General features: G+C 48.7%; 1 protein-coding gene across 2 annotated transcripts in view; it reads left to right on the plus strand.

Moving 5' to 3' along the window:
* The window catches only part of LOC119389872 (aspartate--tRNA ligase, mitochondrial), a 338,524-nt gene that overhangs the window by 74,699 nt on the left and 240,597 nt on the right, over positions 1 to 23,228 (plus strand). For both annotated transcript variants that reach the window (XM_037657287.2, XM_037657295.2), the window contains exon 5: positions 5,390 to 5,488. In XM_037657287.2, coding sequence (XP_037513215.1) covers positions 5,390 to 5,488 — 99 coding nt within the window. The remainder of the gene's footprint in view (positions 1 to 5,389; positions 5,489 to 23,228) is intronic.

Consider the following 23,228-nt stretch of genomic DNA (forward strand, 5'->3'; position numbering starts at 1 on the left):
TTGTGCTGTGCGCGTCCGGTTCGTCAGTCGACCTCGTCGCACTTGTGATAACCGGGTAGTCCTGGGCCATGCCGGTCGCGGACCGAATCACACACACGTACGTTGGCGGGTTCCACACACTGACTGGCTGGTCATGTGTGCCGTATTTTTTCATTGCAAACATCGACGCCCCGGGTGCCGGAACGGCAAACTAATCTATCACTAAGGTTGAGCGTTGGGCTAGTTGGTGCAGCATAATCCAAAGGTTTCACAGCGCATACAACGAGGACGAGCAAAGAAGAGACACACTCTTCTTGCTCGTCCTCGTTGTATGCGCTGTGAAACCTCTGGATTACTCTTATCACACTGGCAGTATTATTCATTTGGATTACAATCTGTGTGCACACGCCACCATCAACAATGTGGCATGGTTGTGATTTAATGAGAACTAACAGGCACATAACGCAAGGAAAGTATAGGGTATATTATTGTAGCTATAGGATACAAGTGTGAGGGAAAGTAAAGTGGACGAAAAGATAACTTGCTGCCGGCAGGGACTGGTGCTCTACCACTGAGCTATGGCGGCGGTCATCCTCCCGTCCACTTTCTGGGATATATATGTGCATTTAAACCTAGGAACGTTAGCGCCGAGCGCAGCCGTGGCGGCGAGTGTGGAACACTCTTTTTCTGCCTGTTGGCGTCACGTAGCACGTGATCTTTTGCAAGCTGGCAGCTGAGCAATAATCCCTCGCACACTACCTAAAGGCATCAAGTCTGCCAGAACGAGACTCTTGCAATGAATGAAAAAAGGAGATGACTTTTAAGGGCTCATTTTCTTTTGTTAGACACAATGTTAATGAGAACTAAAATACAATAATGCCAAGTATAGGGTATATTATTTGGAGCAATTAGGTGGCCATTTCCAAGGATGATAGTGCCACGTGAGCTCCTTTCTAGCCAACACAAAGCCAACACAAGGCCATTTCTAAGGATGATAGTGCCGCATGAGCTCCTTCCTAGCCAACACAAGGTGTGGTTATATGTGTAACAGACATGTTACAGAAAAATACAAAAAGAGGCTTGTGTGGCAATATCCTGCTGACTCTGTTTTCAGTCAGATTATTGCGAGGGTCATACCCTTTGCTACTCTTGTGCTGTGTATATATTTCCGTAGTTTCACCAATGAAGAAAAGTTGCAAGTTAGCGCTAGTCCCGTCTACCTGTCTGTCCTTGCATCATTTTGCGCAACAGTTTTTTCTTCAAGGACCCGTAACAGCCAGTGGCCCCTCCCTAATCTTAGTACGCTTTCCTGCATCACACCATTGTGCTGTGGTGAAAGTGATTTGAGAAGCACTGCACACGTGATATGGATGGATGGAAATAACTTTATTGAGAAGTCCTGCAGGTTTTAGAGACCCGGGCTCAGGTCTCCCACGATGGGACGTTGACATCTTGTCTGATGCGATAGATGTCAGTAAGTTGAGAACTACTGTCCTTTATTGATATTTTCCTTCATGGTGGGGTTTGGGCTGTTTTTTGGGAGATGTACGGCCATGCCCGCACAATTGGGAGGTTTGCTCAAAACTCGGGAGTCTCCCGGCAGATCGGAAGAGTTGGCAAGTGCGCGCGTCCCCAACAATTGTGCATGTTGACCTTGCAAAGCCTAGCTCCTTTGCCAAGCCCATCTGCTTCCTCTTTTGGTTCTCGTCCACCTTTCATAGGATGTCTGACTGTGAGGACATGGGTTGTTTTGGCGTGGCAAGCAGGTGTTAACACAGTAAAAAACAATGCTGCATCGAATGCAGCAGCACACATCATTGCACCTACAAAAAAAAAAAAGAATGGCATAGCCTTCTGTAATCTAAAAGGAAGGCACATGAAGGTGTATTAGGACCTCCAAAATTCGCGTGCTCCATTTCGGAGGACACTACGTGCCGCTGATGAATGATGCTTGCAAAACCAGCGCCGCGGTGCACATGCCCCAATAGGGTTCCCACCCAAGGGTTTGCCGTGTATTCCGCGGGAGCACCTGTTTGTACCTGCATAGTGGCGTACGTTTGTGTCAAAAGTTGCAAGGTGAAAATGTTTTGCAATAACCATACTATACTGTTGAACGCCTTTATGAGAGACACCGATGTAAAAGACAGTTGGGTATACGAGACACCAGTGTGCCTGCATCGAAATAGGGGTTGATCAGAAAATGAAGACCCTGCTTATTAGCCCCGAGAACGAACACTGGCGTCGCTGCAGTCGCGGCGAAATGACATCACGGCAAGGACTCACTCGCTTGCTCCACCCCTGACAGTCGCTTCTTTCTGCGCCCGCCGTGTATCCGCTCCTTCGCGATACGGTGGCAATTACTCCTCAATTTCACGATGCAAATCTGGCAAGGTACAAGGTTGAAGTATTTATTACTAGCGAAAGTTAACTAAGCTGAAGAAAGTTTGGCTAATATAGCTTAGGATGGGCAAACTTCTGTCTGAACAGAAGACCTATACTGTGAAAATGGTGATGCAAGACAGCAAGACATTCATTCTTATCATCGCGTACTCCAAGAAATCGGTGCCAAGAAAATACTTATGCTAAACTTCATTACAACATGGCATAGACTCCGAGGATAAAACATGTGTGCCGAAGTATTACAATTGAAATTACGACGTTTTCAGTTTACTAACTACGTTGCGGTTTACCGTGCAAGTTATGTCTGCCTCTGCAAATAATATAGGTGATTTGACAGAATCTGCTTTCTGCTACAGGAGATGTTAGATACAGCTGTCTGTCATACACAATCACTCATCATAATTGGAAAATTAAACAAAATAATACTGCCACACACACACAGCTGTTTCAGAAATGCCGAAGGGGCTGTATACTTGGATCATATGTTCAGGTTTCTTCTCAAGAGCAGTCAGGGATTATGTAGTCGCATACCCTGACTTGGTACGCCACGGTGGTGTGGTTACATTGCTCGGCTGCTGACCCGAAAGTCGCGGGTTCGATCCCGGCCACGGCGATTGCATTTCGAAGGAGGCGAAATGGTGGAGGCCCATGTACTTTGCGATGTCAGTGCACGTTCAAGATGACCAGAGGGTCAAAATTTCCGGAGTCCTCCACTACTGCATCCCTCATAATCATATCGTGATTTGGGGATGTGAACCCCAGATATTATTGTAATACCTCGATTTACGCGAACTGCTGGTGTCATGTCTGCTGGTGTCATGCTGGTGTCATGCTGTTATGCTGGTGTCATGCTTTTAATACTTCTATGTTTTACCCGCCTTTAGCGCGCGGAATTTTAGGCCAATATACAGCCACTTAACATAACCATCGTTCAGATTCATTATCATGTCCTGGCGCTCTTTGGCCATCAAATGGCCCTTGCGCCAATAAACAACATATATCATCATCATGCTGGTGCGATCTACCGCCGCGTCACAAGTGGTAATGTTCACTTCACGTGGGAGCTCTGCTAGTAACCGTTTGCAAAAAAAATGCCAGAAATTCGAAATGAACTGCTTCGATGGCGCACTCAGTGACGTGGCCCACGTAATAATGAAACGTCCTTTGCCTCAATGAGGCAACAATTGGTCTTGTACGTCAGGTCCACATACAGGTTGACGCTGCTCAGGGGTAAACAACTGCGAGGAAAATTTATTTATTAGGTGACTATCCAAACTATACTTACGAGCGTGACAGAACTGTTGCTACGATACTGCAGGAAGACAACCTGACAGCAATAATAGTTTCGCAATCACGCGTGCACGGGGCTTGGAGCACCGGCAAAACACTTTCCACAGTTGCGCGGATGCGTCTGATACAAATAACACTTGTGCAAGCTAAACCAGCATATTTCTTAAAAGAATCGCCTGTGAACAACACATCCTAATAATGCAAATATGGTGTATTACGTATCAAAACCACTACATGCTATGAGGCATGCTGTAGAATAATTTTTACCACCTGGGATTCTTTAACGTGCTCCTGTATCTAAGCACAGGCATGTTCTTGCTTTTCTCATCCGTCTGAATGCAGCTGCCGTGGCTGGGAGTCGAACCAATCCTTGGGGTTATCAGCGCAACACAACAAACCTGATCACCCATCTCAAATTGTTCACAATAGGGTGCGGGCACCGTTGGCGATTGTGCAGAAAAAAAAATGTATAGTTCCTCACTGTTTCACCATCACTGTTGCACCACTGTTGCATATCGCTGCTGTTTGCGTCACTTATCTTGAGCGTGAGACAAGCAAGAAGCGAACGCCAACAGCCAACGAAGCGGGCGCATGTTGTGTAGGCGCACCACGGCAGGCGACAAAGAGTCCGTGCCGTGACGTCATCCAGGCCGCCCGCCAGGCGGCGCCACTCCAACTTCTCGGGGCTAATAAGAGACACCTCATATAACGCACAAGAACTGCTTGTGTCTTATAAAGGGGTTCAACTGTAACACACTGCTGCAGGCTAATGGGCCGGGAAGATTCGTACGAGCCGTGATCGTATCATCTAGGCTGTACTGTATGAAAGATATGCCTGATTCAGCATTCATTAAAAGCCCTTAGAGAGCTGTGATTTCCTCATAAAACACAAGGCTAAGCATAGGCTCAGCAGGAAAGGTCAGGGCTGTCAGGCCTAGGTCCACTTGAACTTTTGTTCAAGCGGGCCTTGAACATCCATTCTTGTTTTAATCTTTACAGTATTCATTACAGATTATTGTGATATGTTGATTTACTTTATAACTCTCAGAGTTTAGAAATAAATCTTACTCCTCCAAGGTATACAGGGTCGTCCACATCTAAGGTCAACACCTCATTAGTATTGAAGACCTCATAGAAGCTTATGTTTAATACATAATTTGGAAAACTTGTACTATTGTGTTTATCAAAACTATTGTTAGGCTGTCATATAACAGATGTTTCCCTCGTGAAGTAGAATAAGCGCTCTAGTTTTACCGGCTTGATTATGAATGAGGTGTTCACCTTATATGTGGTCAACCCTTTACATGAAATACCTGATATTTTAAAAATTGCAAATTGTACTGGAAAATAATTGCATATTTGAAATCAAGACATGAACATACATCAGTTGTAAAAGTTTAAAAAAAATTTGCACAAAAAGAAAGAAATACAGTAGACTCTCAGTAAATGGAAAACAGAATTGCTGCTTAAATGGAACGACTGCCTTTACTATGATTGGTTTTATACATGAATACTGCACCCTTGTTCATCTCTCCTGTTAAATGGAACATATTTTTTTGGTCCCTTCAGGTTCCATTTAATGAGAGTCTACTGTATGTATCTAAAGCAGGATCTCCCTTAAGAACATGGAGCTCATTCTTTGGAGCGAGTGGTGAACACAGCTAGTGGTGTTCGTATTACAGAGACTTCATATACCGACTGCCTTCTCTCCTGTCCACAGCACATGAGCACAGGGCAGGTGGAGGTTGTGTGCCAGCAGCTGCAGCCATTGAACAAGGCACGGTCTGATCTTCCTTTCCTGCCCAGGGAATACCAACAGGTATGCTGTGGCCATATTTTCTTTTTACACTGAAGCAAAATTCTTATCTCACAAGAAAGTGGGCATGTACCCTGCTGTATATACTTCTAACCATGTACAGCACGGCCCCCACCATGCTGAACCTGCTATTGTGCTGACATCATATGTCAACATGACTTGAATATTGTACAGCACAGCCCAATTATAAGAGACACACACTAGGTAGCAGGGTACCACGTTCTCATTTCCTGATCATCTTTGGATGTAGCCAGGGTGGTGGTGTCTCTTATACCCAGTTGTCTCTTACATCAGTGGTGCCTCTTTGTTATAAAGGGGTTCAACAACTGTATCGGTTTGTTATTGTCACCCACCAGATGGGATCATTTCTAGCAGTGGTGAGACATACCGTGTTTACTCACATAACGATTGCACCCCGTAATGGCGTTGTCAAAATTTGATTCTTTTTCCCCTGCATAATGATTGCCCCCGAATGGCACACGAGATTCATAACATTTTCAGGTTTCCATTAGTGAAAGCATGGCCTCTGAAATCTATATTGAAAATGGTACTTGTGACATACTTTAGAAATATTTGGCACACGCAGCTGACAAGAGTAATGCCTTTGAGATTTGTGTCTCTTGCCTAGGCTTGTCGGGCTTGCATGGAATCGCCATCATCGCATATGCTTCCACGCTTCCTGTGGTCTGACGCTGATTCCGTTGCTTTTGCGTTGCTTGTGTTTTTGAGTCGTCGTGCAAGTGTGTGGCATAGGTTTAGTACTTCTAGTGCTCTTTTACCTTTCGGCGGTTTTATCTGTCGACAAGACCTTGGCTGAGCGGGCTGCTGTATGCAGTTGAGCAGGTGAAGCACGGGCTGCATTTTGGGACAATCGCTTTCGGAGGTACTTTTTGAAGGCGTTCCGCTGTCTACGGTCCATGGCTGCCTTGCCAACTGTGTTAACCCATTGAGACGCTTTGTACCTAATTGTGTACATCAATGAGGGTGGCAATTTGGGCTTGTTGGTATAGCATGATAATTGATGGTAGTGCAGACAAGGACAAAGACAAAAGAAAGACAAGAACAAGGACAAAAGTGGTGTCAAGCGTGTCTTTCTTTTGTCCTTGTCCTAAGCCCGCGCTACCACCAATTATCATTGTGTACGTCACTTAATTTTGCTAGCTGTGCCGGCTAGTGGCTAAGGAAGAATGAGATACATTGAGGTTTGGATGAGTTTAACCTCCTGCTTAATAAATGTGTCTTCATTAAACTTAGTTTGGCAGTGTACTGTTGCATATGAACGACATTGCTGAAGGCACTACTATGTTCAACGAGTCATTCGACGTGCCACTTCCTGCGAGCCGTGTCAAAAGTACGATTTTTCTTTGCTTGAAAAAAACATAATTGAAAACGAGTGTACACTATATTTCTAGCCTGAAATTTGATTCTGTTTATGCAAAAACAGAACATGAACGACTTGAGGATAAATAGATATCTAACTAGAAATTAATTATTAATTGCTATAAAATGTATAAATCAACATATTATGACAATATTTTTTTAACGATAGAATATCGAGTGGCTTGAGATAATGTTGTCTAAAGTTGACGCATTTACAGACAGTTCTTTATACAGGTGTGAGACAGCTGCGCATATTGCGCATTTTTTGAACGATTCCGTTTTCCAGCGCCAAGCTGCTCCAAAAGCATAAAAATTGAAAAAATTGCGCCGAACTGCGCTGAAACGGCCTAACAAGCAAGAATTTTCAAGCCCGCGTCAGTTTCAGCATGGGAAAACGTAACTTTAGAAGCAGCGCCAGGGCTACGTTCGCAGATGGAAGTGGATATTCACCCGGCATCTGGCTGAATTGCGCGAGTGGAACTTGGCCGGCAGTGTCTCCTCATTGGCCGGCTGTGGTCACGTGGTTAATGCCAGCATCATCTGGCAAAAAGTGCTTTGCCCTGGCGCTCCAGTGATTCGGGCACACCACGGACGCTGGCAAAATAGTGAGAAGCGTTACGTGCGCCCCAGTGACACAGGCACACCACGGACGCTGGCAAAATACTGAGAAGCGCGAAGCGGCTCGTGGGTTACGTGCGCCCCAGTGACACGGGCACGCCACGGACGCTGGCAAAATACTGAGAAGCGCAAAGCGGCTCGTGGGTTACGTGCGCCCCAGTGACACGGGCACACCACGGGCGCTGGCAAAATACTGAGAAGCGCGAAGCGGCTCGTGGGTTACGTGCGCCCCAGTGACACGGGCACACCACGGATGCTGGCAAAATACTGAGAAGCGCGAAGCGGCTCGTGGGTTACGTGCGCCCCAGTGACACGGGCACACCACGGACGCTGGCAAAATACTGAGAAGCGCGAAGCGGCTCGTGGGTTACCCCAGTGACACAGGCACACCACGGACGCTGGCAAAATACTGAGAAGCGCGAAGCGGCTCGTGGGTTATGTGCGCCCCAGTGACACGGGCACACGACGGATGCTGGCAAAATATTGAGAAGCGCGAAGCGGCTCGTGGGTTACCCCAGTGACACAGGCACACCACGGACGCTGGCAAAATACTGAGAAGCGCGAAGCGGCTCGTGGGTTACGTGCGCCCCAGTGACACGGGCACACCACGGACGCTGGCAAAATACTGAGAAGCGTGAAGCGGCTCGTGGGTTACCCCAGTGACACAGGCAAAATACTGAGAAGTGCGAAACTGCTCGTGGGTTACGTGCGCCCCAGTGACACGGGCACACCACGGACGCTGGCAAAATACTGAGAAGCGCGAAGCGGCTCGTGGGCCACGTGTGCCCCAGTGACACGGGCACACCACGGATGCTGGCAAAATACTGAGAAGCGCGAAGCGGCTCGTGGGTTACCCCAGTGACACAGGCACACCACGGACGCTGGCAAAATACTGAGAAGCGGAAGCGGCTCGTGGGTTACGTGCGCCCCAGTGACACGGGCACACGACGGATGCTGGCAAAATATTGAGAAGCGCGAAGCGGCTCGTGGGTTACCCCAGTGACACAGGCACACCACGGATGCTGGCAAAATACTGAGAAGCGCGAAGCGGCTCGTGGGTTACGTGCGCCCCAGTGACACGGGCACACCACGGACGCTGGCAAAATACTGAGAAGCGTGAAGCGGCTCGTGGGTTACCCCAGTGACACAGACAAATACTGAGAAGTGCGAAACTGCTCGTGGGTTACGTGCGCCCCAGTGACACGGGCACACCACGGATGCTGGCAAAATACTGAGAAGCGCGAAGCGGCTCATGGGTTACGTGCGCCCCAGTGACACGGGCACACCACGGACGCTGGCAAAATACTGAGAAGCGGCTCGTGGGTTACCCCAGTGATACAGGCACACCATGGATGCTGGCAAAATACTGAGAAGTGCGAAACTGCTCGTGGGTTACGTGCGCCCCAGTGACACGGGCACACCACGGATGCTGGCAAAATACTGAGAAGCGCGAAGCGGCTCATGGGTTACGTGCGCCCCAGTGACACGGGCACACCACGGAGGCTGGCAAAATACTGAGAAGCGCGAAGCGGCTTGTGGCTTACGTGCGCCCCGGTGACACGGGCACACCACGGACGCTGGCAAAATAGTGAGAAGCGCGAAGCGGCTCGTGGGTTACGTGCGCCCTAGTGGCACGGGCACACCACGGACGCTGGCAAAATACTGAGAAGCGCGAAGCGGCTCGTGGGTTACGTGCGCCCCAGTGACACGGGCACACCACGGACGCTGGCAAAATACTGAGAAGCGTGAAGCGGCTCGTGGGTTACCCCAGTGACACAGGCAAAATACTGAGAAGTGCGAAACTGCTCGTGGGTTACGTGCGCCCCAGTGACACGGGCACACCACGGATGCTGGCAAAATACTGAGAAGCGCGAAGCGGCTCATGGGTTACGTGCGCCCCAGTGACACGGGCACACCACGGACGCTGGCAAAATACTGAGAAGCGCGAAGCGGCTCGTGGGTTACGTGCGCCCCAGTGACACTTGCACACCACGGATGCTGGCAAAATACTGAGAAGCGCGAAGCGGCTCGTGGGTTACGTGCGCCCCAGTGACACGGGCACACCACGGATGCTGGCAAAATACTGAGAAGCGCGAAGCGGCTCGTGGGTTACGTGCGCCCCAGTGACACGGGCACACCACGGACGCTGGCAAAATACTGAGAAGCGCGAAGCGGCTCATGGGTTACGTGCGCCCCAGTGACACGGGCACACCACGGACGCTGGCAAAATACTGAGAAGCGCGAAGCGGCTCGTGGGTTACGTGCGCCCCAGTGACACTTGCACACCACGGATGCTGGCAAAATACTGAGAAGCGCGAAGCGGCTCGTGGGTTACGTGCGCCCCAGTGACACGGGCACACCACGGATGCTGGCAAAATACTGAGAAGCGCGAAGCGGCTCGTGGGTTACGTGCGCCCCAGTGACACGGGCACACCACGGATGCTGGCAAAATACTGAGAAGCGCGAAGCGGCTCGTGGGTTACGTGCGCCCCAGTGACACGGGCACACCACGGATGCTGGCAAAATACTGAGAAGCGCGAAGCGGCTCGTGGGTTACGTGCGCCCCAGTGACACGGGCACACCACGGATGCTGGCAAAATACTGAGAAGCGCGAAGCGGCTCGTGGGTTACGTGCGCCCCAGTGACACGGGCACACCACGGATGCTGGCAAAATACTGAGAAGCGCGAAGCGGCTCGTGGGTTACGTGCGCCCCAGTGACACGGGCACACCACGGACGCTGGCAAAATACTGAGAAGCGCGAAGCGGCTCGTGGGTTACCCCAGTGACACAGGCACACCACGGACGCTGGCAAAATACTGGGAAGCGCGAAGCGGCTCGTGGGTTACCCCAGTGACACAGGCAAAATACTGAGAAGTGCGAAACGGCTCATGGGTTACGTGCGCCCCAGTGACGTGGGCACACCACGGAGGCTGGCAAAATACTGAGAAGCGCGAAGCGGCTTGTGGCTTACATGCGCCCCGGTGACACGGGCACACCACGGACGCTGGCAAAATAGTGAGAAGCGCGAAGCGGCTCGTGGGTGACGTGCGCCCTAGTGGCACGGGCACACCACGGACGCTGGCAAAATACTGAGAAGCGCGAAGCGGCTCGTGGGTTACGTGCGCCCCAGTGACACGGGCACACCACGGAGGCTGGAAAAATACTGAGAAGCGCGAAACGGCTCGTGGGTTACGTGCGCCCCAGTGACACGGGCACACCACGGACGCTGGCAAAATACTGAGAAGCGCGAAGCGGCTCGTGGGCTACCCCAGTGACACAGGCACACCACGGACGCTGGCAAAATACTGAGAAGCGCGAAGCGGCTCGTGGGTTACGTGCGCCACAGTGACACGGGCCAGTGCCTCCTCTATTTTTCAGTGCCTGGGCGAACGCTCTCCTCGGGCCGTCGAGCGCGCGCTCCGCGTCCACTCAATGCTGCCGCGTGGTGGCGCTGTGCAAGTAGACTACGGGAAGCTGGCGCTGAACGGCCGCGCGTATCACGAAGCTCACGAATCCGTCTATGCATCTGAGTTTAATTGCATTTGTGCTTCTTGCAGGCTTTCACAGGTATAGGGGGATGGAAAGAAACGTGAACATAGCGGGGCGCTGTTCTCATCACGCTCTGACCATGGTGGCAATAAAAAGATGCTAGATGGTCTTTTATTGTATCATGGATGACGTCGTGTTCTCATCAATCATCCAGGCTATAACCACTTGAAAATAGATGCGAAACAGCAAAGAATGCAGATGCCGCATGTTCGCGTGTCTTTCCATCCACGCTATAAGTATTCCGCAGGCAGACTGTCAGGCCGTGCTGCCGGTTCGATACTTGCACTCGAGTTTGATGTATTCGCGTTTTATTTTCTATTTCAGGCTACTGCAACCGCCCCAGTGCCTTAGTATGTCATACTGTTGTGTTCCACTCTGCAAATGTAACTTAAAGCAATCACGATTGTCTTTTTTTCTATTTCCCTTTATAGATAAAGAAAAAAAATCTCACAGGGTCCCTTATGCATTCATCTAAGACGACTGAAAGGCGAAAGCCATCTTCTTCTTTGTCTTCTAGTCAATGTATTGAACATTCCTTGCCTCCCTCCGAGTTATTTCTGCGCCTATAACGTGGTTTTCTTACAGCCTCAAGGATCGGAGGCAGTGCAAGCTTTCTGCACATCAGCGGAGGCATGCACTGCCTCCGTGATCGGCCCATTCTGACCAAGCGAAGATGTAATATGACGTCGTCACGTTATGTGACGTCACGACGATGTCACAAAATGTGATGATTTGTGACGTCATATGATGACGTCATGACGTAATTATTTTTTGCATCACTCGTGCTGACGCCGCCGACGGTCAATTTTCGCGTTTGATGAGGCATCTAAGGCGGTTGCCTTGATACACTATAATTCCATTCATTTCCAGCTGCCGCTGGTGTTCGGTAGAGGTGGCTTGCAGTAATTAGCGGGATAATTGGTCTCCTAATACATCTTCAAACTACACTAGAATATGCAGCTGTCGTTTACGACGCGAAGATTTCATAGAATATAAGAAGCGGCGGCTTACGAAGGATGCAGTAGCGTCACTCTTTGCAGACTACCCTTCACGTTTGCAGCCCAAAGTAACAACTGAATCAAGCATGGCAAGTATCCCTAAACGTGACCGTGTTGCGTCCGAACAGTCAACGAATGCATGTGGTACCAGTAGCAACGCTGCGTCGCGATCGCCGCCATGTGCATGCAGCGCTGGCATTAGGTCCCGAAGCTGAAGAATCGGAGCCCATGGACACTACATGCGCTACCGGCGAAGCAACCGACAATCGTTATGTACATTGTCCCTGGAAGCAGCTTAGTGACATTTCATGCTATTTAGCACATGAACTCATGGCTTGCGTATAGTGTGCTGCTACACCAGTAGACGGTAGCACGCATCGGGGAACTTTAAGTGCCCAAGCTTTCGGTATTAGCTCTTGGCAAATGCTGCTTTCGAAAATCGACTTTCAGACAGTCAATAACCGACTCTCTGTCAAGCGAACGTAACGGTGACAAAACAATTTTCCGCGCATCACTGCATGCGCTCTCTGGAATCGGGCTAGCAGACGACGCGCGAGCGTCTTAGCCGCGAAAGACACATGCCTTCGAAATGGGCTGGTTGCCCAGAAGGACAAGTGCTTCATGATTCCAGTTTACAAGTTTTCATTATACTTTAAACAACGCGAATACAGCCGAAAACTGAACCATATAACAGCTTCGAATGCAGCCACGGCATTCGTTTCTGCGAGCGATGACGTGACGGCTGGTCTACTTCGGTGACGGCGCCCGGCGGCTAAAAGCCGCACTAACGCCGACGGTCGGTTCCCATTGCGCTCCGCTCCTTCGCCCAGGCACAGAAAAATAGAGGATGTGCTGCACGGGCACACCACGGATGCTGGCAAAATACTGAGAAGCGGCTCGTGGGTTACCCCAGTGATACAGGCACACCATGGATGCTGGCAAAATACTGAGAAGCGCGAAGCGGCTCGTGGCTTACGTGCGCCCCAGTGACACGGGCATACCACGGACGCTGGCAAAATACTGAGAAGCGCGAAGCGGCTTGTGGGTTACGTGCGCCCCAGTGACACGGGCACACCACGGACGCTGGCAAAACAGTGAGGGCCGATGGGAAAACATGCTGGACGTAACTTCAGCAACTGCTGCCTGCACAATATCTGAAAACAGTAAATTGCTAGCATTCTCGCCTGATTGGCTGTAGCGACTGCCGACACAATATACTCGGCCGGCCGCGAAAGCAAACTGCCGGTCAAACCACAACCGGACAACTGTTGCCGTCACAGCGTGTGTTTTCAGACGTGGCGACGGCGTGGGTAAGTCAGGCTACCGGCATATAATTGTTCCCGCACTAAATGCCGGCACTCTTCGCTTAACGGCCGCTCACGAAATGAAACTCGGCAAATACCCATGCTGGCAGAGCGCTTTTTGCCACAGGATGCCAGCATTAACCATGTGACTACAGCCGGCCAATGAAGAGACACTGCCGGCCAAGTTCGGCTCGCGCAATTCAGCCGGATGCCGGGCGAATATCCACTTCCTTTCGTTATTGTGCATAGCTTGTTCCTCTGCTAGCTACGGTTTTGGTGTCGACGCTGCTGCATGTGTTCTCCCGCAATGAGCAAAGGTGAGTATTTTTTGTCTGGATAGAGGGAATATTTCCGTCTGCATGGCGTTAAACTCGTTAAAACACTCCTGCTGTGAACGCGGCATAACTACGCATTAAACGGTATTAGGCACTAACCACCAAGTTCCAATTTGCATCTCCTGGCTTGCGCCGACACCGCCAAGGAGGAAATAAATGCAGTGCCTCTGTAAATAGCGCCTCAAGTGCGCACGACAAAGCCTTTTTTGTTTGTTCGTTTGCCGCAGCGCTGGTTCGGGCTCTCTCGTACGACCGTCCTATAGACAGTGGTGGCGACATCAAGGAGCGTTTTGAAACTATTACGCCTACAACGGCGCTACGCTTGCAGCGCCATACGCGCGCGTCTGACGACTTAGTGTCCGAAGTAAGGTTTCTCGGCGCTCGGACCCATTCTTGAAGGCGGTCCTGGACGCGGTGGCAGCGAACGGTGGTGCAGCGTGCGTTTGTTATCACCTATTAAAAGCGTGCACTACACTTGACATTACGCCACCCGTGCGGCCGAGCAGGTAGTTGAAGGCGCTTTATTGTGATGGGGTGCTTATAGGCATACGCAGGGTTCGTTCCCCTTCAGGGAGGGAGAAGGTTCATTTCAGCGCCCCCAATCCTGATTAAGTCAAAGTATTGGCGGTATGGGGCAGACTTTGCGCTCCTCCTCCCCCTCCCCCCCCCCTTACACGAAGGGGAACACTGACCTACAGGAAGCTCTGGGGAAGCTTGAAAAGCTAAATAAGCAGACCAACAAAAAGTCAAAGCAGTAATCTGCTAAATGGTATTGCTTATCTAAAGCAAAGACCTGCTGCTATGCGACTACAATTCCTGTGCAGTTTTTTTTATTTGAGAACTGTGATGTTCTTTCTTTTCTAATTTTCAAATGTAAAGTGAACCTAGTTGGAAAAACTTTTTTCATCTATTTCATATGTCGTTACCTGGGTTATTATAAATTGCGTGGTTTGTAAAAAGGTAGTGTAGTTCATACCTGGCGATAATCTGTTAAAAAAAGCTTTCTCCGAAGGCTGTTTGAATGTTATGTGTATTCTAAGCCAATTAAAATATGTGCTTGTTCCTCCAAGTTGATACAGATTTGTTTTTTCAAGCTCCGAAAATGACATAATAATGCCGCTAACTGCTCCCTAGACAAGGTTCTCCTGCTCCTTAATTGAAATTTTGCTGCTCCCAAAACTGCTCCCAAATCTATTTCAGCCGTCTCACCCCTGTTTATAGGTGGTGTCAGAAAGGGTTTATACAGCAGGCCGCGAACATTATTGCTCAGTGGCACCAACATGTTGGGCGATAATTTCGTGAAAATGCCGCCAAAAGGGATCTCTTGCTAGTAGGGGTGTGTGACTATTTTTCGAATAGTGTTTGCTATTCGATTCGATTCGCACCGGAATTTTCCGGAAAATAAAAAATCCGCCAGATCTCACACACTGTGGGAATCGATGTAATGTGAAGCAGCCAGCAAAGAGCTGCATACATCGCCTTGTTTGCCTTTGAGGAAAATGAAGTCAATCATGTCATGACATCTAGTTCATTGTATATCGCATGTTTGTCATGCATTCATGCATGCACAATCTTTCATACAATGAAACGTATATTCTGGTATATGCGATGCATGACCTGTTTTTATGTTCTTCACGCACTCATCTCATGCCATACCAATTTTGGTGTATATCCAGTTAACGAAACGGCAGGAAGCGCACCAAGACAGTGTCATGTAAATCGTGCTGTCCATGACATGACATGCATGTTATGATTTGCATGTTAGGACCTGTCATTTATGTTCGTCATACAGTCCCGTCACGCAATACCAGTTTTGGTGTATATTAAGCTAGGGAAAGGGCCGCGAGCGCACCATGAGTGTGTCATGTGAATCATGCTGCACATGAAATGCATGTCATGATTGTCATGTTACCACTCGTCATTTGTGTTCATCATACAGTTGCCTCGCGCAATACCAATGTTGGTGTATGTCAAGCTAGCGAAACGGCCACGAGTAGCCCGTGAGCGTGGCATGTAAATCATGCCCTACACGACATGCATGTCATGATTGTCATGTTACCACCCGTCATTTATGCCCGTCGTACAGTCACGTCGCGCAATACCAATTTTGGTGTTTATCGAGCTAGCAAAACGGCCATGAGCGCACCATGAGCGTGACATGTAAATCGTGCCCTACACGACATGCATACAGTAAAAGCTCGTTAATTCGGATTTCACGGGACCGGAAAAAATGTCCGAATTAACCGAATGCCGAATTAACGAATAAACAGGAAAAACAACATTAAAATCAAGTTGCAGAAGCATACCTTTATTTGCTGAAGTATTTTGTAATGGTCGTGTGCGTTTTCGCGCAGATTCCGGCTGACATTACAATTTTTCTTAACTCTTCCAAACGGCCAACAGCACGCAAACTGTTGCAAGTGCTCAGGCAAACGTCCTCTAATATCAAAAGCGCCTCCGAGACTTCCCGTGAGGTGCGATGAAGTCACGACATCACTAATAATTTCTTGATCGGGCAGGAGACCAGTCGTGGCGACACAATCATCAATCGCGATGTAGTCCTGAAGGGTCATATTCGTGGGAAGGACTGCATCGAAGGTCGGACAGTCATCGTCGGTGGACTCGGCTGATAACTCGTCGATGCCATCGTCAGCTACTGCCGCATGCCCGGGCCTCACATGTAAACACGGTCACGGTGCCGACACAACACAAGGGAAAATGGTCGAAATGGCGTCGGAGGCGCATTGGAGCGAAGAAAGAAGACGCCGACGTTCAGTGACGCTGCGATCGCCCCCACTAGTTGATGACGATGGCGATGTCACTTGGGTTTCGGTTTCGCTCCAGTGGTGCCAGCGATGCTTTACCACACTTTTGTGTAGCGGCAGCCGTCAGCATTTGTCCGAATTAAGCGGTGCGGAGCCCAATTCTGACGAATTAACGAAGGTTTGGTCCCATAGATTAACATGCACTTTGGCCGGGACCAATAGAGCCGTCCGAATTATCCGAATTTCCGAATTAACGGGTGTCGAATTAACGAGCTTTTACTGTATCATGATTTTTATGTTACCACCTGTGATTTATGTTCTTCATACAGTCACGTCACGCAATACCAAATTTGGTACATGTCAATATACCGAAACGGCCGCAAGTGCACCATGAGCGAGGCATGTATGTCAAAGCGTACATGACACGCATGTCATGATTTCATGTTACCACCTGTCATTTATGTTCGCCATACAAAAATGCGTCGTCATACCAGTTTTGGTATATATCCATATAATTAAACGGTCGCGAGCGCCACGAGACCATGTCATGTAAATCATGCTGTACCATCGGTGTCAAATGAATCCCGAACAGCGGCAAGCCTTCGCAGTGGTATAGTGTGCGCCGTCCAGTTATCACCATAGACAGGCACGCATATGTGCAGTGCGGCCAAACCGGATGTGCATGCCTGTCAGTGATGATAGCAAGACGGCGCGCACTACACCATTGCGAAGGCTTGTCGCTGTTCGGGTTTCATTTGACGCCGATAGTACATGACGTGCGTGTCATGATTTGCACGATATGACCTGTCACTTATGTTTGTCAGACAACCTTGTCACGCCATACCAGTTTTGGTATACATCACGTTAACCAAACGGCCGCATGAGCACCAAGGCCGTGGCATGTAAATCATGCCGTTCATGACATGTATGTCATGATTTTGATGGTATGACCTATCATTTATGTTCATTATACAGTCATGTTGTGCCAAACCAATTTTGGGATACGTCGCATTAACTAAGTGGCCAGGAGAGCACAAAGTCGTAGGCGGCTAGATAGACAGACAGACAGACAGACTCAAGGTCGCAGAAGTTTGCTAAGAAATGTTTCGCATTTAATATAACGGTTCAAAACAACAGAAAATAATAATAACAAATCGGCGTGCAGCGTGCTTGGTGTTGCCTTTTGGGGCGCCGACATGAGAAACTTCTAGCCGATTCCACCGGTGCTCCGAGTGGTCGCTGCGCGACGAGCTTGGTCCGGGGGTTTTCTGCCAATGCGCAAAATGCCCATCCGCAATTCCGAGGAATCCATCGGGCGATGCGATTCGTTGCTTGCGACGAAGCACATGACACTGCGGCTTCTCGCATGTCTGCAATGTACGCTAGCATGATGTTATTGCCCACAAAGTTCGGATGCGTCTCGTACATAGACGTTCACGGAGTTAGGCCTAGCCACGACTCCGAGCAGTACGTTCGGTCGCAGTGTACGTGGCCGCAGTGTCCGATGTTTCGAAGTGCTTCATGCTCAATCACGAGTACAAAGAGTCGTCCTGCGATGGTCTTCGTCACGAGGTCTGAAGTGCTGATAAGTAGAACCTCTAACCGCGGGTCCCACGAGTCAGTCGGTCATGGATGCGCGTCTGCGATGTTCGCAACGAGCACAGTGCACTATCGCAGTCTGATGATTCAGGTTCCGCTTGCAGCTGCCAAACTAAAGTGTAATTATACTTTCAAGTGATCGTCGACGTCGCCCCGCAAATAGAGAGCGAGTGCGAACGTGTCACTAAGTAGCGCGATTGTCGACAGCCGTGACACGTAAGCAGCAGACGACGCTCTCCCGAAGCGAGCGTCGGGGCGAGGCATGCTCGAGCAACATGGCATACACAGCCAATTGGAGGCCTCGAAGCGAACTTTAAACATTTGTTTTTTCTATGTTTTTTTCTCAATGGAGAGCCTAGCTGTAGTAAGAAATTTTAAGACGGACAAATGCTTTTCCCGAGGAGCCCAAAATGGCGGTGCCCGGTTGCGCCATTGTGGAGTCTTAATGTTTTTAGAATGTAATTTAGAATATGCTTAGGAATCCTCTGCAACATTTTTTTTGAGTAATTTCGCTTCGAAGCACAGGCGTGCGCAGGGTTCCCCATTAGGAGGGTGTGGGGGCAAAGTGTCATCGCAGCCCCCCCCCCCCCCCTGTCGGTTGGGTTCAATGGACAATTCACAATGGATAAAGAAAAATGAAGCGATGATGTGCTTCTCACAATGGCCTGCCTTTGGTCCCTGGCTCTTCTGAAGTGAAGATTGAAATTAAACAGCGTTTGGAATGCAACATCAGGGGCCTTTGGCTGCCATTATCATCAAAAGCCTGCATGGCCATAGGTAAACAGTATGGGGGCGCTCGGCGGCTGTGAGCGCGTAGAAGGAAACGACGATCGCATGTGCGCTCGTGTCACGCGGCAGCCGCTGGCAGCGGGCAGTTGCAGCCAAGGCTTGGACCAGTAAAGATGTGTCTCTTTGGGTCTTGGCCTCATCTCTAAAGGGTTCAGGGCTAGATGCAGCCGCAAAACCCTACAACGTATGGGGCAGGCTTCGCGCCGCCTAATGGGTAAACAGAGAGGGGGGGGGGGGGCGCCCCTGCCCCCTTCGTGTGCACGCCTATGCTTCGAAGTATCAGAAAAATATAGGAAAATAATTTGATTCGATTCGCACTCACACTTTATTGTTCAAATTCGCTTCGCACCCAAAATTTGCTATTCGCACAGCTCTACTTGCTAGTCGTGGGAGCAAATGTCCTCAGCGGTTGTACTGGCACTGGATTATGAAGTTATGGCACTGCAGGAGCTCAAGAACCGCTTTATGCTGATTAGGTGTGACATTTAGAATGCACCAGACAACGCTGAACTTTTTTTTTCTCAACTTTCTGTGGGACTGCTACAGTGACCCCTGCGATAACACTGCACACCTGCCACAGCGGTCTATTGGTTGCAGGGCTCGACTGCTGACCCAAAGGTCATGGGACAGATCCCTGGCTGCATTTTGATGGAGGCGAAATGCTAGAGGCCAGTGTGCTTAGATTTAGGTGCACGTTAAAGAACACCAGATGGTCAAAATTTCCAGAGTCCTTCAGTACGGTTTCTCTTGTAATAATATCGTGGTTTTGGGACGTTAAACTCCAACAATTGTTATTAATTATAATTATGACACTGTTGGCCCCTTCAACAATCCTTGCAGCTATGGTGAGGGCTCTGTTATAGAGTGAGCTAAAAGTCAAAGGGTAGTTGGTGTGCAGTTCATGTACCACAAACATAGGGTAAAAGTTTTCTTCTTACTGAAAATTTACCCTGTGAACCGTTGCACCCCTAAACTTGCATCAATATTTGTGGAAAAAAAAATTCGACCATGATGCGAGTAAATCCAGCATTCACTTTTTTAAAGGCAGATGCACTGCTTTCTCGTTATCCGACTATCCGTTGTGTTTGCTGCTGCATAAGGGCAAAGAACAACAAATGATGGGGGGTTCTGAACAATTAACGAAAAAAAAACAGGTGATTTTTCGAGCAATACTGTCCTGCTAGTTATACAGGCTAAAACTTAGAAGGAATGTTTGGCTCAGGTGTTTTTAGCACTACAGTTGAACCACTTTATAAGAGACATGTGCTGGGGAGCCGTTCCTGTCTCTTATATAAGCAAGGTACCATGTTCTGATCAACCCATATTTCTATGTAGGCACACTGGTGTCCCTTATGCCCATTTGTGTGCTACATCAGTGTCTCTTATAAAGGGGTTCAGCTGTGTCTTATTTGTCATAGTATTTATACTTACTCTTTTCAGGAAAAGTGCTACAAAGCAACCTTGTGTACTTTTCTGCTCTAACTGGTAGGTATAGGACACGCCACTACAGATTAGCACTTAAGAGCAACTCTGGAGCTTTCTTTACTTTCACTGATCTCAATAAAATTTTCAATATGTTCTCTTTGGCTCTCTTTGTGTGCCATACTATATGATTGCAAGTCACTTAGTTTTCCTGAAAATGAATGTTCAAGATTTTATTGAGTTCCTATATTATGCCTTTCGGTGAGGGCCACCTCATGTTTGTGACATCGTATCCTGCAATCCTACCTCCCCGAGAAGGTCGTAAAAAACAAATGGGGATCATCCCGTGCTCAAATCCTCACTTCGATCGCCACTCTCAAGTTCTGGAAAGCTAGTACAGCTTGCTGCATCGTCGAATGACATCACCAGTTTCTCTTTTCGTGTGCCACCAGCATCTGTACTGTGTCTACCTTACACTGTGGGGTAGCGTGGGATGCCATCGTAGGCTTTGCATAATACCTGTTTGGGTGTCAGCATTGTTTTTTGCTTATCTAATGTTATCGATTGAACCGTTAAACAGATTGAACCACCCCATCTGTTACAGGACTGTAAATACCATTAGAAAATAATGATATGGTGAAAAGTACACCAGAGCTCCTCTTTAAGCTGTCAGCAAGTACATTGGGCTCTGTGGAGACATGGTTGTCGCAACTAGCTTATAACTAGTATAAATATTTATGTGTATATTAACTAGAGGTGTGCGAATATTCGAAAGTTTCGAATATCAGTTGAATATTACATTTGCAGTATTCGTGTTCGATTCGAAAATCGTGTATTTGAGAAGTTTCGAATATTTGAAGGTGCTCGAATGATTCGATCTTTTCGAATATTCGGTCGTATATATTGCTGAAAAGAACTTCCAATTTTTCGCTTTTACGGTAAGCGCATGAACGGTCAACCAGTGATTACTACGACTTCGGCGTGAGTGCGGTGATGCTGACACGAAGCATCAGAAATACACAGGGGCTTGACGATGGCTACCGATGAACGCGCCGTGGCACTTCTCCGTGACAAACCTATCAACGATCATGAACTGCCTGCTCATCAGTGCGTGTGGCTTAGTGCTGTTGCCTCTGGTGTAAGTCAACGTTTATAGAACCAGGTAAGTTGCGAAACTCCCCGCGTCAGCCAACCCGTCGCGTGGCGCCAGGGCAGCTTCCGGTTTGGTGGCGCTGGCGGCGCAACAAGCTTCCGCTAGCAGACGAAAACGCGTAGTGTGCGTGGCAAGACGCCGAGCCGGCCGTTCAGAATGGGCTTCGTTGTTTACATCGCCGACTGTATATTATCGAGATTTTTCATTGCGCTGCCGCTGCAGCGTAAACCTGAGTAATATTTAGCAGCGGTAAGGCAAAGTCAGTAAAGCTATGGCTTTCTAGACTGCCCACGATAACTGATGCTTGATAGCATATTATAACTATATGACGCATTCCCGTAGCGTAATTCTTTAGCTAAAGTAGATGCTTGGGCGTGTTGGTACTTCCTTCTTTTCGTTTTGTGCAAGTATTGCGCGGTGTTAACGAATAAATCTTTGTTTGTAAGTCAGCGCTGCTGTTTGTGCATTCCTTTTTCTGGTTGTCCGTCTTTTTTGCGCTGTTTTTTTTTCCGATAATTCTTCACTTTATATTTTTTGAAGTGAGGCATTTTCACTCCGTATCGCGGCTGTCGTTATTCGCAATCATTGAGCGGTGAAATCGCCGCACGCCACACTTTCAGTCCTGCTACAGAAAAAAAAATCTATTATTTTACGTACGCACGCAATGCAGTGAAACGATTTTTGAGATATGGCATGTATAGTGTGATGCACACAAACGGCACGATTTATTTGCAGTCTCAAGCATTAAACCTTATCAAAACAGCTCCAATGAAGTGTAAAATATTATTTACAGCACGATTTTTAGAATCACTCAAATGAAGGCAAGTTCGGGAATATCGTTGGGACGCATCCTTCCACGAGGCTCCTTTCCGCTGGCGATTTCAACCTTAATTCTTACCATAGACCATGTGAGTGAAAGTCTTCAGGATGTCTTCCTCGTGAAGGTGCATATCATGCACACATACGTGATGTGTCGGTCAGTTTATCTTCACGAGGAATGGCGCGACCCCACGCCACTCGCTGGTTCGTTTCATGTTTCACTTTTTGAGCGCCAAAAAGCAACGCGGACGCCAAGCGCTGTGTCCGCGTCGCTTGGCGCTCAAGAAGTGAAACATGAATTACCAACATGGTCAAGCATACGCTCTTTCGCTGGTCCGGATAACGCGGGGCACAAATAGGGTTACCAACCGTTTTGGACTTCGCGGGACTGTCCCGTCTTTTCATACAGCGTCCTGAGCCGTCCCTGTCGGGACAGCTATATGTCCGGGATTTATTCGGGACCATCCAGTTAAAAAGTTTTATGTGATCCAACGCACACCCGACAACGCACGTCACGCTCCAGAACACGATGTTCTGACGAATAGCACGCACGAAGCAATGTTGCGGTGGCTAGCGGTGGATTCGAAGGTCTTTAAATACTTTGGCTGAACTTCGGCATGAAGTGCGACAACTTTTACGAGTACACTCTCCAGCAAGAGGAAATGTTGCGAGCAGCACGTAGCCAGCTGAAGTGCAACTTCAAGAGGCCGAAACAATAAAGAAACAATGGATTTGTCTGGAATATACCGCAATTAAGAAAACTGACTTCGCTGGCTCCCTATGTTAGTTTACCCTTCATCTCGCGCCTGGCTTTGTTGTTTGTTGTTGGTTTTGGTGCAGATCATCAGAAGCCTTGCGCACATGCGCGCATTGTCTAGCTGCGGCTATGTTTTCAATAAATGTTCACACTTGTTAGTAGCGCTTCGTCCTGTGAGTTCCTTCTTTTGTCCCGCCCATTGCGCTTAATTTTCACCAAGTATGCTCCATCACCAACTGGCCCTCACCTCGAGT

This window comes from Rhipicephalus sanguineus, chromosome 1 (genome assembly GCF_013339695.2).
Source record: "Rhipicephalus sanguineus isolate Rsan-2018 chromosome 1, BIME_Rsan_1.4, whole genome shotgun sequence".
Taxonomy (NCBI): domain Eukaryota; kingdom Metazoa; phylum Arthropoda; class Arachnida; order Ixodida; family Ixodidae; genus Rhipicephalus; species Rhipicephalus sanguineus.